The sequence below is a fragment of the Panthera pardus genome, unplaced genomic scaffold, assembly GCF_024362965.1.
Source record: "Panthera pardus isolate Hobbes unplaced genomic scaffold, ASM2436296v1 HiC_scaffold_16, whole genome shotgun sequence".
Lineage (NCBI taxonomy): Eukaryota > Metazoa > Chordata > Mammalia > Carnivora > Felidae > Panthera > Panthera pardus.
In genome coordinates, this window is record NW_026526721.1 from 146292529 (window position 1) to 146308020 (window position 15492).

The window sequence follows — 15492 nt, forward strand, 5'->3', positions numbered from 1 at the left end:
TGTCTCTTTTTAACTTTGGCTTATTTTTAGCTTTGGTAGCATTAAATATTGAGTTGAGGTTCCTGTGAGCATCTTCTGAAGTGTCATAAGAGAACTTGTCTTTGCAGTTGCTCTGTATGCAATCAGTGCTGTCTATTTTGCTGGAGTGATGGTGCGGCTGATGTTGACTTTGACTCCGGTCGTCTGTATGCTATCTGCAATTGCCTTCTCAAATGTTTTTGAGCACTATTTGGGGGATGACATGAAAAGGGAAAACCCACCTGTGGAAGACAGCAGTGATGAGGATGATAAAAGAAACCCAGGAAATTTGTATGATAAGGTGGGAATCTAAGTAAGGCCTTTAAAATTTTTAAGTATTTTATATTTTCTACCATGGTAAAAACTATACATATTAAGAAAAAGGATTTAGACGGCCTGTGACATTTCTAGTTGGTCTTGACTGTTTGCCTCAGAATTTGAATCCTGTTTGGTCTTTTAGCTTGAAGAATATATGATGCAATCACAGAAGGAATTCTCATTTCTTATTGTCAGGTTTTCTCTAAAACTCCTCCACTTTTAAGAGGAAAAACCTTGTGCTCTATTTAGTTACATAAAATTTTGCATTTCTGAAACTATGTGCACAAGTGCTTCTCCTTCAGATCCTTATTCAGTGTAAACTTATAAATATTTGGTTGATTGAAAAGTAAAATAAAGGGAAGAAAGCCTCTAGTTTGTTAGCAACAAGCGGTTGGCCAATACGATGTAATTCACTTTTAACCTCTCACATAACAGCAGGATTATTCAGTGTAAACTTATAAATATTTGGTTGATTGAAAAGTAAAATAAAGGGAAGAAAGCCTCTAGTTTGTTAGCAACAAGCGGTTGGCCAATACGATGTAATTCACTTTTAACCTCTCACATAACAGCAGGAGTATATTTGATTCAGGAATAGAAAAGACTTGTAAGAATTAGAGCACTTGCTTTGGATGACTGTTTTTGGGTTTTTTTTGTTTTTTTGTTTTTTATCCCAAGTTGTTACTTATTTTCACGAGGGTGGAGGGAAAGAACCTTTCATGAAAAAATACGGAATGCTTCAGGAATATGCGTGTCATTCGCACAGGAGTTATACTAATCTTCTCCGTGTTGTTCCAGTTTTAGTACATGTGCTGCCGAAGCAAGCACTTGGATGACATATTAAACTTGACTGTTTGAATATTAACTAGGTTTTTAAATACCAATAACCAGTGAAACTTCCTCGTGTAAATATTAACTTTAAAAGTCTTCTTTTCATTATTATAAGTCCAATTATAACTCATACAGATTTGTGTTAATAAAGCACATTCTTTTGTGGTGGTGGTTTTGTGTTTTCTTAACTAGCCTTGCAGTTGAGAACGTATGAGTCTGTTCTTTCAGTTTTGGGTGGGATTTTTTGGTTGTTTTCAAAAATGTAATCTTCATAAGTCTGTTATTTTGGGGTTTTGGTAATTAGAAGATGGATTCTGATAATGCAGGCTTGTCTTATACTGAAGTCCTGTAGATCTGAATTGTAAGTGGACATTGTCATTTTCAGGGCAAGAAATTCACATTTTCTAAGAAAAGGTTGCCAGAATGAGGCCTTTTGGTTATCTCTTTTGTTTTGTTTTGTTTTGTTTTGTTTCGTTTCGTTTCGTTCCGTTTCGTTTCATTTGTATTTAAGTAAAACAGAAGGGCACCTGGATTTGAAAGCTTCTTACTGGAGATATTTTGCCCTGTAATCAGCTTCAGGAATGGGTAGCCTTCTCATTCACATTTAACTTTAGAATTTACCTTGATAATTTTTAGAAAACCTTGCATCACCCACACAAGAATACCTGAGGATTGTACATTTTCGTTCTCAAAGAATTAAATTGGTTTAACATTCTCCCAACATTTTCCCTGAGTGTTTTAATGAAGCAAGGCAAATGATGAACTAATCTAACCAGTATTTTCTATCTTCAGGCAGGTAAAGTGAGGAAACATGTAACTGAACAAGAAAAAACTGAAGAGGGATTAGGTCCTAATATAAAAAGCATTGTCACCATGTTGATGCTGATGCTATTGATGATGTTTGCAGTCCACTGTACTTGGGTCACAAGCAATGCCTACTCCAGTCCCAGTGTGGTCCTTGCCTCTTATAATCATGATGGGTAAGAAAGTAACTTGGCTACAAAAGGATTTTACACCTACTCTTTTTTTTTTTTTTTTTTTCTGTCTCAAAAGATAGAATGATGTTTGTGAGGCTCTGCATTTGAATCTACCACGTTTTTCTTTCAAACCCCACCCCCGCCCCCCCTGCAGCCCCGTACACCCTTCCACCCCAGCTTCTGCTTCACTTGGGTACTTAGACTTACAGAGTACCAGGCCCCTACTAAACCAGAATCTGCTCTTTTTTTTTAAGATAGCCAGGTGATTTGTGTGCATATCTAGCTCTTCATGGCCATTTCCCGTCCTCTTGTTGAGGCTTTTAAAATATGAGATTGTTTAATGGTTCAGCGCCTCAAGATTTTAGATTACCCTCTTCGCATTTAAGATCTTATTTACAAGAATATTGTGATTCTTTTCAGCACGAGGAATATCTTAGATGATTTTAGAGAAGCTTATTTTTGGCTAAGGCAAAATACAGATGAACATGCCCGAGTGATGTCTTGGTGGGATTATGGCTATCAGATAGCTGGAATGGCTAATAGAACTACTTTGGTGGATAACAACACCTGGAATAACAGCCACATAGCACTGGTAAGAATTTGATAAAAGATCAAAAATTCCAAATCCTTAGCAGTCAGGCTTCACTTGTGATTAAGTAGAGAATGTGGGTAAAAGTATTCTTTCCTGAATTCTCAAAATAACTCTTCACACATTTATTGAACAAAGCGAATTCCAGGTATGCTTATATATTTTGTTTTTAAGAATGGTATTTACTTGGGGTGCCTGGCTGCCTCAGTCTATAGAGCAAGCGACTCTTGATCTCAGGGTCATGAGGTCAAGCCCCACGCTGGGCATGGAGCCTACTTAAAAATTTTTTAAAAAATGAAAACGAAATGGTATTTATCTAAGTTTCATTCAGAATTGTAGGCTGAATTATTTGCAAGGATGTAAAGCCAAAGGTACTGCATTTTATGGGCATGTAAGTTATGTCCATTCAAATAGGTAATTTGCATAAATTAAGGTAATCCCCTCTCGGTTCTCTAAAGATTTTAAATAGATAATGGATGTTAACCAAGTGAGTTCTATTTGTATTAGCATTGTAGCTAATCATTGGACATCCGGTAGACTGAGAAGGATATATTTGTACCAGCTAGATCTCTGGTCCTCCCTGGCCTCGCACTTCTGAGAAACTGTATTTCTATTAAGCTTGCCTGCTTTTATATTAAAATATTAATTTCATGAAACTTAACTATTAGAACATGTATTCAGATTTTGACATTCCTGCTGTAATTGGTTAAGTGAGGTGCTTATAAATCTTGGTAAATTTGTTGAATTCATAGCAGATCATTTCTTTAAAAAGAATTCCATGTAAATCAATGTACATTCCATCCAATGTACATTTTTATTTTTAAGTGTATTGTGGGACTAAATATATACATTCTCATTTTTTATTCTATAGGTAGGAAAAGCTATGTCTTCAAACGAAACAGCAGCCTACAAAATCATGAGGAGTCTGGATGTAGATTATGTTTTGGTTATTTTTGGAGGAGTTATTGGCTATTCTGGTGATGACATCAACAAGTTTCTCTGGATGGTTAGGATAGCTGAAGGGGAACATCCAAAAGACATTCGGGTAAGAAACTAGATCATTGCATATGTGTGAAAGACAGCTTCCAGTGTCCCAAGTAATTTTCTTATCATGCTAATTGTATAATATTTGTTTTTGTCATCTTATGCCCCAAATTCGTCCCTCACTCTTACTTTACTATTTATTAAAAATGTACTATGAGCATTTTTCCAGGTTTAAAACTTTTGAAATTCACCCCTGGTACTTCTATTCTCCCCTACAAAACAGTCCTTTCTTAAAACTCTTGCTTTTTACTCTGTCACAGCCTCTCACTTCTGCCCCTTTTTTCCACTTCCATTGCTTCCACTCTGATACTAACCCTTATGATTGTAAACCTGAAATAGGATGGTAACCTTGAAATTGCTGTCTTTGCCTTAATCTTGCTTCGTCTCCCTATCTAACATGACATTGATCATGTCACTTTCCAGCTTAAAAGCCTTCAGTAGATTAAGGGCCTTGAAATCAGAGAGACATGAGTTGCAACAAAAACCCTGCACTGTCAGCTTGGTGCTATAGACAGCTTATTTTTGGCCAGTCAGCATTACATGCTTGAAGCGCTAGGTCTCATTCTCGGTTCTGGTGTTATAATGCTGATTAAGGTAGCCTAAGATTATCACTGATGGGGAGACCGGGAATAGTTAATTTGTGGTGCCCTTAAGAAAATTTTGTGGTAACGTGGATGAAGCTCAGCCTAGTGGTTGGTATGAAATAATCTCTGTAATGAAGCAGTGGTATAAGATCCAAACTCCTTAGCTGGGAATGTAAACCCCTTAATACTTCAGTTTCCTGTGCTGGCCTCTTATCCCTCTGCCGACTTTTTTCCATCTCTCAATCTACTCTAGCCCATGAAATTTGCCTTGTGGTTTCTTTCTTTGACTTATGTTATACCTGTACTTATATACTCTTTCTTGAATACTTTCCCCACCACATTTGTGTCCACTTTCCAGAAGCCCTTCTCTGGTGCATCTGGGTATTTATTCATCATCAAATCACATGCAGCCTGTTCTTTTAGTAGATTTAAGCTGTATCTCCCTCTCAGTTGTGAGCTCATAGAGGATTGGCACCCATCATTGTGGTTTACATGATGAAGGGACAAAAGATGAGAGTAAGATTCACCAGTGACCCAGAATAAAAGAACCTTTCGGGAAAATGTATGTATGTGTGTCAAATGACAGGGACAAAGTAAAGTGTTCGATTTTCTGTTCAAATGTAAATGCTATGATGTTTTCCCTTCAATATGATTTTAAAACATTACTTCATTGTATTAATCTTAATTTTCCCGGTACATGATTTTCATATGTGGATTTGCTTTTTAACAGTGTTAAAATTGTGACATATGATAGCTCCAGTTTCCATGCTTTTTAAATTTAGTGTTTTTGAAATTTGAGAATAGTTAATACATTCACATTGTTCAAAAAATAAAATATAAAGAGATACACAGTAAAAACTTAACCCCTCCTCCAAGAAAAGCAAAAGTCCATGGTAATCACTTATTATTTTCTTGTGATTCTTATTCAAGCAGGTAAGCAGTACCAAAATACATATCTTGTTTTTGCTTTTTTCACTTCGTAGTGTATCTTGGAGATCTTCCCATATTAGAATATGGAGAGCCTTCTCCATTCCTTTATTGCATATTTGCACAGTGTGCTTTGTTGTGTGTGCGCACCATGATTCCTTTAACCTTTTCCCTACTGGTGGACATTTAGGTTTTTTCCAGGTTATGTTAAATTTATAAATTAATCTTCTAATACCATGTTTTTTTCAGATGTAACTAAATACAGCTTTTTGAAGATATTTCAAAAGCTGCCTCTATAAGGGGAAATAAAGGGGGAAACTGGTAGCTTTGAATCTGTTATACTGAACTGACAGAAATTTAATTTCTTTCTTCTAGGAAAGTGACTATTTTACCCCACAAGGAGAATTCCGTGTAGACAAAGCAGGATCCCCCACGTTGTTGAATTGTCTTATGTATAAAATGTCGTACTACAGATTTGGAGAAATGCAGGTTGGTTATATCAGTTCTTACATAATCTTCTTCAAAGGAATAGTTTTAAAGTAGTCTTGTTTGTCTCTAGAAAACAGGATAATGAATGTTACAATTGTGCTGTGAAGAAAAATGTGCTTATCTATAGATTCCGTCTCCCCACCCCTTAAATTTAGATTTCTGAAACTATGGAAAGTTAGGGAGAGAATTTTTTAGAACAAAGATTTCTTTCCAACATATTAACACTAGGCTCAGATCCCACCTTTGCTTGCCATCTCACCTTTTGACCTCGTGCCTTTGGAAGACGTTGTTCTACAGAGAAGTCTTCTAGGTAGGAAACAGTGTGATCTTGAGTAGGTTACTTTGCTGCTGGGTGGGGAATAGCCTGAAATTAAAGAGTTTAGTTACATAGTCACTTCAGATACTAGTTCTATCCCTGTTCTGTTATCATAGCTAGTTGGGACTATCTGGGTGAGAGTTTCCTAGGATATTAGAATGATGTGGGTACAAAAGCTTAAGGGTCCATAAAATGAGTGAATGTGCAAAGAAACATGGTGGCAAAAAGAAAACACTGGACCTCCTGCCATAGTACCTCAGTTTCAGATTCCGCTCTGGCTGGACAAGTCACATTCCCTGGACTCATTTTTTTCCTCGTCTGTATAATGGGAGTTGGACTGATGACTTGATTTCTGAGGTCTTTTCTAGCTCTTAGATTGCATGACTGCAATGCCAAGTTACATCTTCATACTGAGATTTCAGTGAATACTGCCCAATTTCATATTGCTTTCTGATAAGCTGATGCTAGAAGGCAGAGGAAAAATTGCTTGTCGAACTTTATCCAAATACCAGGAGTCAAGATAATTATTAGAATTATTAGAATTATTCTATAGGTGGCTTTTGTTTTTCCATTCTCCTGGTTGTTTTTTTGTTTTTGAAGTACAGTTGGCAACACAGTGTTAACGTTCGTTTCAGGGGTACAACGTAGTGATTCCACAAGTTTAGTTGTTACACCCACCAGTGTAGCTGCCGTCTGCATACAGGGCTATTACACAGCACCAGTGAGGATATTCTCTATATTCTGTAGGTGGCTTTGAGAAAATAGACAGTTTTACTACTGGATTTAGGGCTTTGTTTATGTTTTGATTTTTTTTTATCGAAGGCAACTGCTTGGTCTCTACACTCACATAAGAACGAACCACTTAAGTCATGATAACTGGCTCCTTTAGAAAATGGGTCAAAGATTAGTTTCTCTGGTCATTAAGGATAGCACTAAAGGACTTTTCTTTCGTTTTTGGGGGCTGTCCTTTAAATTATTAGCAGTTTTAAGCCATGTTTCTACCATGTGCTCGTTCTGATGCGTTCCATAGTCAAGAAGAGTAAGTGCTTAAGATAGGAGGATAACTTTTCTATCGTGTAGATCTGCAAGAACAAGTTATTCCCTTATTAGAGTTTGTTTTGTTTTAAAGTTGAATTTGCGCATGCTCTGTGTGAACATAAACTTAGTCTGAGAATTTCTTAAAATCTTCTCCCCTCCCCCCATTTTTTCCTCTTTTCATTCCTCATAAATCCTCCCGTGGTTTGGCTTTTCTAACTTCCTTTATAGTTCCCACTTTCTGGATGTAGTATCGCTGCTTACTTGTGCATTTATTTAACAAATAACACTGGGGAGATAAAGCCACCCTCTGAATAAGATAAAGTCATCATGCAGCTTACATCCTGGTGGAGGACACAGGTAACTTTAAAAATAAATCAAACATTTTAGCAGTGAATGCTAGTAGAGTAAAAGATAAGGAAATAATGGAGGAGACTTCTCAACCACCAATTTCAAGAAAATATTTCCCTGAATAGATGGTGTTGGGCTGAGACCAAATGATAGAAAGGAATCAGCCTAGCAGAAGAGCTGAATGAAGAACTTGCAGGCTGAGAGAATCGACTCGTGCAAGGCCCTGAAACAAAAGAAGTCCCTTCTGTGTGTTTCTCTGTAAACCTATAAAAAGGGCTTTGATGGATCTCATTTGGCTGTTTTGGGTTTTTTAATGCCCGCAGGCTGCTCATCTACTCTAAGGGTGCAGTGCAATTCTAATTCTGCTGTATTTAATTTCTCTCTTCCTGAGTTCTTCCTATCTAGTTAGCAACATATGAGAAATGTTACAAGATACTACTCTGATTCTGGTTTCCTAGTTTAAAGGGAGAGAGTTTCACTCATTAGAACATTTACATCTGAATGTTTTCTAATATGGTTAACATCCCATACTAATGTCACTTTTGCAGCTGGATTTTCGTACACCCCCAGGTTTTGATCGAACACGTAATGCTGAGATTGGAAACAAGGACATTAAATTCAAACATTTGGAGGAAGCCTTTACATCAGAACACTGGCTTGTGAGGATATATAAAGTGAAAGCACCTGATAACAGGGAGACACTAGACCACAAACCTCGAGTCACCAACATTTTCCCAAAACAGAAGTATTTGTCAAAGAAGGTGGGTGCCGAGGGAAGTCATTACTGAAAAACAATTACTAAAAATTCCTGGTAAAGTTTAATTTGCTAGATCTCTGTAGACTATGGCTTATCTACAAAGTAAGTATCAAGCTAGCCTCCTAAGGCCGTTCCTTTCAAACTGAGCACTTGAGATATCTCAAGCAGCAGCCTCTTTTGGATAGCATAGTGGTTATTAGTAAACTGAGGTGAGGTTTTCCAGAGGCATTCTGGCTTTTAGTTTGGGTGATTCCAGTTAGTAAGACTTATTTGAAAGTAAGATAGGTCTGTGGCCATCACTTTCTAAGCTTTTATGAAAGTAAAAATGCCAAATACCCAAGTACAGTTGCAATTGGTTTATCTTTTGGTCAAAGCTAATTTATATTGCATTTTCATGTTCCATTCTTCATACGTTGTTGTTCATTGACTAAAAACTAAGTTTGAATTGGTCAAGTGCTGAATTTTTGAAAAAATCATTTCTCTTAAGACAATTATTTTTAAATGTGATGATCATGACAAAATTGTAGACCGGAATTACGATGATGAGACTATTATAGTCCCTTTGTAAGCAATATTTAGTAAGATATGAAGTATTTTATTGAAGGTCATTATTGCTCACTTAAGCCAAATAGATCTGATCTTAGCTCTAAAAGGCACTAAAAACGACTATTTACATAGGTTGCTCTCTATGGGAGATGGGAAATAATGAGCCGGTCAAGTAAAATATTAAGGTTGCATTTTAAGGGACTACGCTTATAATAGTAATTATTGGACACATTTCAGTCGTAAGTCTTGAAAGATGCTTAGGTTCAGTTTACATTGTTCAGAATTTTTTTTTAAATCATTAAAACAGTTGTCTTTCCCTTTGCATTACTTAAAATGTATTCAGAGTCGGTTATTTCAGTGTGTGCTATGAAAGTGCTGAATATTAGCTGTATGGTATATAAATAAGAGCTTTTTAAATTAGTACTTTCTGTCAGATATAGGTAACTATATCTAGACCGATATATTTAAATGTGGAGCTGACATGCAATGTGTCAGTCATACCACATTCACTCAACAGTCTTTTTGTACATCACATGACAAGTGATCTGGTTTTCTATAGTCATGTGGCAGGAGAAACTGGTGAGTCACATCAGTGCAGAAGTCAAAGCAAATGGTGCTCGTCTCAAGGCAGTTACTCCCGAGACCTCTAAGCCCAGTGAAGGCCTACCCTTTCTGAGAAACAAGGCCACTGAAATTGCTGTGTAGCTGATGATAGTGGGTTTTCTGAATCTGACCTTCCTTCTCTTCCCATCATTTCCCCCAAATCAGCAAATGAATGGATCAATAAACATTGTCTGCCTTGTGTGCCCAAAACATATATTCTAGTAGCCAACAACGTGGATTTTGAATTTTGGGTTGCCATGGCTTTATGTTCTGTTTTATACTGCGCTAGAGGAATATTTGCTTTCCTCTCTTAAGTCTCCAGCCTCTTCTAACCCAGTGCTTTAAATTACTTGTTTGAAAAAATTAGCACTTTTTTTCAGTATCAGTGGATATGTCAGAGTGGAGACCCATGTGTCTTCATGATTTATCTTCTAAATTTTTTGCAATAAGTTCTACCACCACGTTTGTGTAACGATTTGTTTCTTACACCAGAAAACATCTGCTGAAAGTATTTTAGTGGGATCCTGAGGCGTTTAGAAAAACGTTATTTTTTAAAGATCTGTGAAACTCAAGGAGTGTTAGAGCTTTTTTTTCCCCTTGGTGTTTGGTTTTCACTTTTTAAATTATTTTTCCGCCTGAATTGGGAGGATGTGCCAAGTAATTCTATTTCTCTTTCATCTTTGTAGATGGGTACAATCACTCTCATTTTACACATACCAAAACTAAGTTAATTTGATTTCTGACACACAGCTAATTCTTGGAGGCTACACCAGGAGTAGCATTAACATTTCCTGATGCCTTAGTCTAGTGTTATATTCTGTCATGCCTGGAAATGTGAGTAATTCTTACAGCTAGGCATTTGGTGTGTTGAGAGGAGAGGGAGGGGCTCATTTACCTGGTGGTGAGGAATGTATGCTGTGCATTTGAGGAATGTTCTGGGTGGTGCTTTCATCTGAAAGCTAGGAACCTAGTCCAACTTCTCTTGGATCTCTCTGCATCCTTAGCATAGAACTGTTATTAGTGTTCATCGATTGTTCAAGGAGGCAGCCAAGAGAAGAACTCTTAAGGGCTTATTAAGACAGTCTTTGTCACAGTGCTGTCAACCATGTGTGTATATATTATTCTGGGAGAAACCTGCACTAATACCACATGTTCTCTTTTCTTTTTTAGACTACGAAAAGGAAGCGTGGCTACATTAAAAATAAACTAGTTTTTAAGAAAGGCAAGAAACTATCTAAGAAGACTGTTTAAATGCACTGTTCGGGTTCCTAACTTGAAGCAGTTGTCCTTGTGAGAACCGGTCTTTGCCTTTAGCTCATGTCATGTTTCACAACAGAGGGTACAGAACCATCACTGGTCCAGATTAATGTACAAAATTTTCTGGCGATGCCTGATTTAAAAACTAAAATTGGCTTATTGAGAACAGCTGTTTTCTATTTGTAATGTGAAGCAAGACAGAGCACTGCTGTAAATGTCTAACAGCAGGTTTTTTTTATTGGTACATATTATCCTTCAAATCTGAGAATTTGGACTAATTGCACCAAAGAACCCTCTAATTTGGTCCCTGGCACATGCATACTTGTCAATGTTTTTATTTTTTACGAGACCTACATTTTCTCTGAATTACCCAAATAGCAATATGTAAAATACAAATGACAAAATGTGATGTGATTCTCTTGAACCAGTAAACTAGTACAGGTCTGAGAAAGAGGTATTAGAAAAGTAATTATACTTCCTTGAGCTATATTTATTTTCATGTTTCTCCAGTGCAAAGAATGTTTCATCAAATGTACATTTTCTGTTGCTTACTATTTGCTCTAAGAAGCTGCTGTTTCAAAGATGGACCTCTGAGTAACTAATTGATGCAAATAGTTTTTTATGTTGACACATTATTGCTGCTGTTAGCAGTTGTTTTCACCAGGTACTTACAGAGCAGATCTCATGCATTGTTCATTCAAGGGCTAGATTTATATCCTTCGGAAGGCATGGCAACCGCACAGGAGGTTTCCTACCTGGATCGGGTTTGGTATCACTGAGATGAGCACTATGTTTACATGCAAAAGATTAAGGGGGAAAAAAACCCTTAAAGTGGACAGGTATCCAGAGTTCCTTTTCTGTGACTCTTCAAAATGACAAAGGATTTGTAAACTTTGCCTGTATTTCTCTTATTTTCTAATAGTTTCACCTTTCACGATGATTTTATCTTCTGCTCCATGTTTTTTTTTTTTTTTAATTCCTGAAGCATTTGATGAAACACTCTTTAATGCTATATGCATTTTCTTACTTTTATTAAAAATGTGACAATTGTCAAAAAATGCACTAAAGTATAAATGGAGATTGAATATGTTCATTTTCCAGCTTATAGGCAACTTTATATAGACTTGAAAATTTTCTCCAGTTGTTTAGTAAAAGTGAAAGAGAAAGGGTTTTTCCTGCCACAGGATATAACTTTTTTTTATATAAACAAGCATAACTTACCACTGCTTTTGGTGGAAAAGTGCAGAATAGTATGTACCTTTTATGAAGAAAAGTGTAATTTACAATATTCAGTGAGAATGTTACTGCTGATTTTCTTTTCCAAAGTGTAGAATATACTTTGATTTATAGAATTCATTTTTGACCCAGATGATGGTTCTTTTACAGACCAATAAAATGGCTGAACATTTTCACAAAGTGTAACTAAATCTGGATTTCTGATACCTTGTCATTTGGGGGATTTTATTTTACTTTGTTGCTTTAAAATTCAATGCAGAGAAGTTGTTGACTGTAGGGGAAATAAAGTTAATTCAAATTTTGTGTTAAGTGTTGTCTTTTACAAAAATTTTCTTTTTGAAAGGAGTTACAGAGTTCCGAACATATAATTCCTTCCTTGTTCAACTTTTACAAAGGTTTCAGAGAATATGCGTACAGTAGTCCTCCCTCCTTGTTTGTGGTTTTGCTTTCCTCAGTTTGTGTCCCGAGGCCAACTGTGATCCAGAAGCAGATGATCCTCCTTATGATGCGTCTTCAGAAGGTCACTAGTAGCCTAACATGCCTCACAATACCTGCGTCATTCACCTCACTTCATCTCACGTAGGTATTTTATTCTCTCACATCAGCACAAGAAGGGTGAGTACGGTACAATAAGACGTTTTGAGAGGGGGAGAGAGAGAGAGAGACCACATTCACATAAATTTTTATTACGTAATTTATAATTTTATTGATAGTCGCTGTGCCTAATTTGTAAACTAAACTTCATTATAGGTATGTATGTGTAGGAGAAAACAATTCTAGAGGGTCGGGTACTGTCCGCATGGTTAGGCATCCACTGGGGGGTCTTGGAACGTATTCCCCCACAGATGGCGGGGGGAAGGCGTTGTAGAAAAAAAGTCCTAGATTAGTTGGGTCTAGACCTACTATTTTATTTTTCCTTCTTTCTGCTTCAGAATTCAAATCAGATTTTGACTTTTTACGAGTGAAGGGGGGAACATACCTAGCCAAGTAGGAACTTCATCTCCATTTAAAGGAGTCTAGATCTTACTTACACAGTCTTCGTTGTAGAATTTTCTCAGTAAGAGCAAGAATGATGATCTTCTACCCGTCTCACTTTTAGGGAACACCATTTTGGCTCAGTGGTTCAGTAAAACACCATATTGTAACCCCATTTGTGGTTTTATTACAGCACTAAGTGAAATTATAGTAGTTTAAATACATTGGAATATTCGATAATTGGCTCAAAACAGTCTTTAGATCTCTGAATTCATGTGTGATCGCTAACACCAGATATCACAGAGGGAGGTATTAAAGATCATAGCCTTGAAGTTTTAGGCCATAAAACAGTGTTTGTTCCACATTTTAGAATCGAACAAAGCTGAGTGCTTTTGGTTATAAATAAGGCAGTGGGGCAGCAAATCCAAAGATAAAAATTCAGTTTTCAGACATAACATTATTACCTACCCAAGTGTGCATTTGTAGTTTTACTTCATTTGAGTCCCTAAGCCATGAGCCAGAGGCCAGAGGACCAGAGAGTATAAAAGCATCTTCCAGAGCATTAGTGCTTTCTCATCTTACAGGACCATAAGATGAAAGATGCCTTTTTTTGTTTATTTGTGGCAAAAAAAAAACTTAACTAAATTTACCATCTTACATCTGTACATTTTTAAATGTACAGTTCAGTACTTTGAGTACATTGTTGTGCAACCACTCTCCAGAATTGTCTTCATCTTGCTGGAACTGCTGCTTCTTGATGTGGGTTTTGTCAGACATCCACCTTGCGGCGTGTAATCCTCAATTAAGGTAGGTGGAGTAGTGGATAAATGGAGAGCTCAACAGTAGCCTGCAATTGACATGGTAGGAAACGGAGACAGAGCGTCCCTAAAGAAATCGTCAAAGTTTCTTGTAAAGTAAATTTTTTTGTAATGGTGAAATGTAACAGAGAAGAACACGAAACTGTATCCTTTAGTGAATTACCACAGAACAAGCAACTCTGTAACTACAACCCAGGTCAAGAGAACAGAAAGATGCCAGAACTCCAGAGCAGAAGTTTCCTCATGCCCTTAGCCAGACACTGGCCTGTCCCACTTAGCCTCCAAAAGGTAAACACTCTCCTAGCTTTCACGGTAATTACTGATTTCTGGTTCTAATACTTAAGTATTTCTCAAACTGCACCTACAGTTTGAACAATGTAGATGGAATCATTTTTTTTTTTTAATATATTCGTCTTTTCCTCAGTTGGTATGAAATTTATCCAGAATGTTGCATGCATGCAACTGCATTGCTTTCATTGACAAAATAGTCTTGTGTGTGTGTCCGTGCCTTTACCTTCACACCACCTCACATCTTATTGGTGGGTATTTATGTTGTTGCCAATTTAAGGAGATTACAAATAATGCTATAGGAATATCCTTTTACATCTTTCTTAGACCTTCCATACATACATATTTGGTGAGTATTTACCTAATGAAGTAGAATTGCTAAAGAGGATATGAAAATTCTTGTAATTCTTACATCCTAATCCGTCAGTCTTTTTAATTATCCCTTTCTGGTGGATGAATAACGGTTTCTCATTTTAATTTGCCTTTGCAGGAGGAGGTTGGCCATTTGGAAATCTTTTTATGTAGGTTTTGGTTCTAGTCCGTTTTTCTCTTGGTTTTTCTTCTCATGTAGTATTAGTAGTAGTTCTTTATATATCTTGTATATAGACCCTTCATTTGTGTTGCAGACCACCTAGGAATTCATTATTTTAACGTAGTCTTATTTTTCAGTCTTTTGGGTGCCTGTAGCTTTCTATGCCCTGTTTACAAAATCTTCTGAGATAGTCTCTTGTGTTCTTTTCCAGAAAGTTTGTTTTATATTTAGCTTTGTAGTCTGTCTGGAATTCATTTGTCACGTACAGTGTGGATTGTTTTGAGATGCTTTTTGTTTTGCATACGTACACCTAGTTTTCTACCATTTATTGGGGGAAAACATCCTTTTCCTACACCTCTGCATTACTCCTGTGCAGTAAGTCAGGTGTCCATTTGAGTCTGTTTCCGGACTCTACGTTATATTAGAGTTCTTAACCTTTCTTTGTTTGTTGTCTTAATGTAGCCTTAAGATCATTAAGATATACAGTAAAGCAAGTCCCCCTCCCTTCTCAACCTTGTTCTTTAATCTTCTCTTAGCTGTTTATGGCCTTTTGCTTTTTTATATAAATTTTGGAACCAGGTTGTTAAGTAACACCAAAAACAAAAAATAAATGAAGGAAGGGAGGGAGGGAGGGGAAGGGAAGGAAGGAAGGAAAGGAAAGAAAAAGAAACCTTGTCAGGCTTTTGATTGGGCATTGCAACTGTAGAATAATTTGGAGAAAATAGACACCTTTAAAATACTGCATTGTTCTATGAACATGGGCTATTTATTTAGGTCTGGGTCATCTTTAATTTCTGTTTTACATAAGTTTTAAATACAAGGCCTTGTATATTTTGTAAGTTTATTACAATGTATATTTTTGATGTCAGAAAACTTTTTCAGTTGTCAGCATATAAAAAATTTGGTTTTTTATGTTGAAACTATACTCAACAACCCGTTAAATGTATTATTATAAATGTGCTGTCATAGTTGAGGAATAATGGCAGTTTTCTCTCTCCCTTTCT

General features: G+C 36.6%; 1 protein-coding gene and 1 non-coding gene across 2 annotated transcripts in view; one reads left to right on the forward strand and one right to left on the reverse strand.

Moving 5' to 3' along the window:
• The window catches only part of STT3B (STT3 oligosaccharyltransferase complex catalytic subunit B), a 106010-nt gene extending 93826 nt beyond the window's left edge, over positions 1-12184 (forward strand). Inside the window, exons 10-16 of the mRNA XM_019422852.2 lie at positions 108-319; positions 1957-2144; positions 2562-2733; positions 3602-3775; positions 5661-5774; positions 8025-8237; positions 10553-12184. Of these exons, the coding sequence (XP_019278397.1) occupies positions 108-319; positions 1957-2144; positions 2562-2733; positions 3602-3775; positions 5661-5774; positions 8025-8237; positions 10553-10633 (1154 nt within the window). The 3' untranslated portion in view covers positions 10634-12184. The remainder of the gene's footprint in view (positions 1-107; positions 320-1956; positions 2145-2561; positions 2734-3601; positions 3776-5660; positions 5775-8024; positions 8238-10552) is intronic.
• Positions 1057-1161, reverse strand: LOC128777459 (U6 spliceosomal RNA). The gene has a single exon (XR_008422719.1). It is a non-coding gene; the product is annotated as a U6 spliceosomal RNA (small nuclear RNA).
• Positions 12185-15492: the final 3308 nt, after the last annotated feature.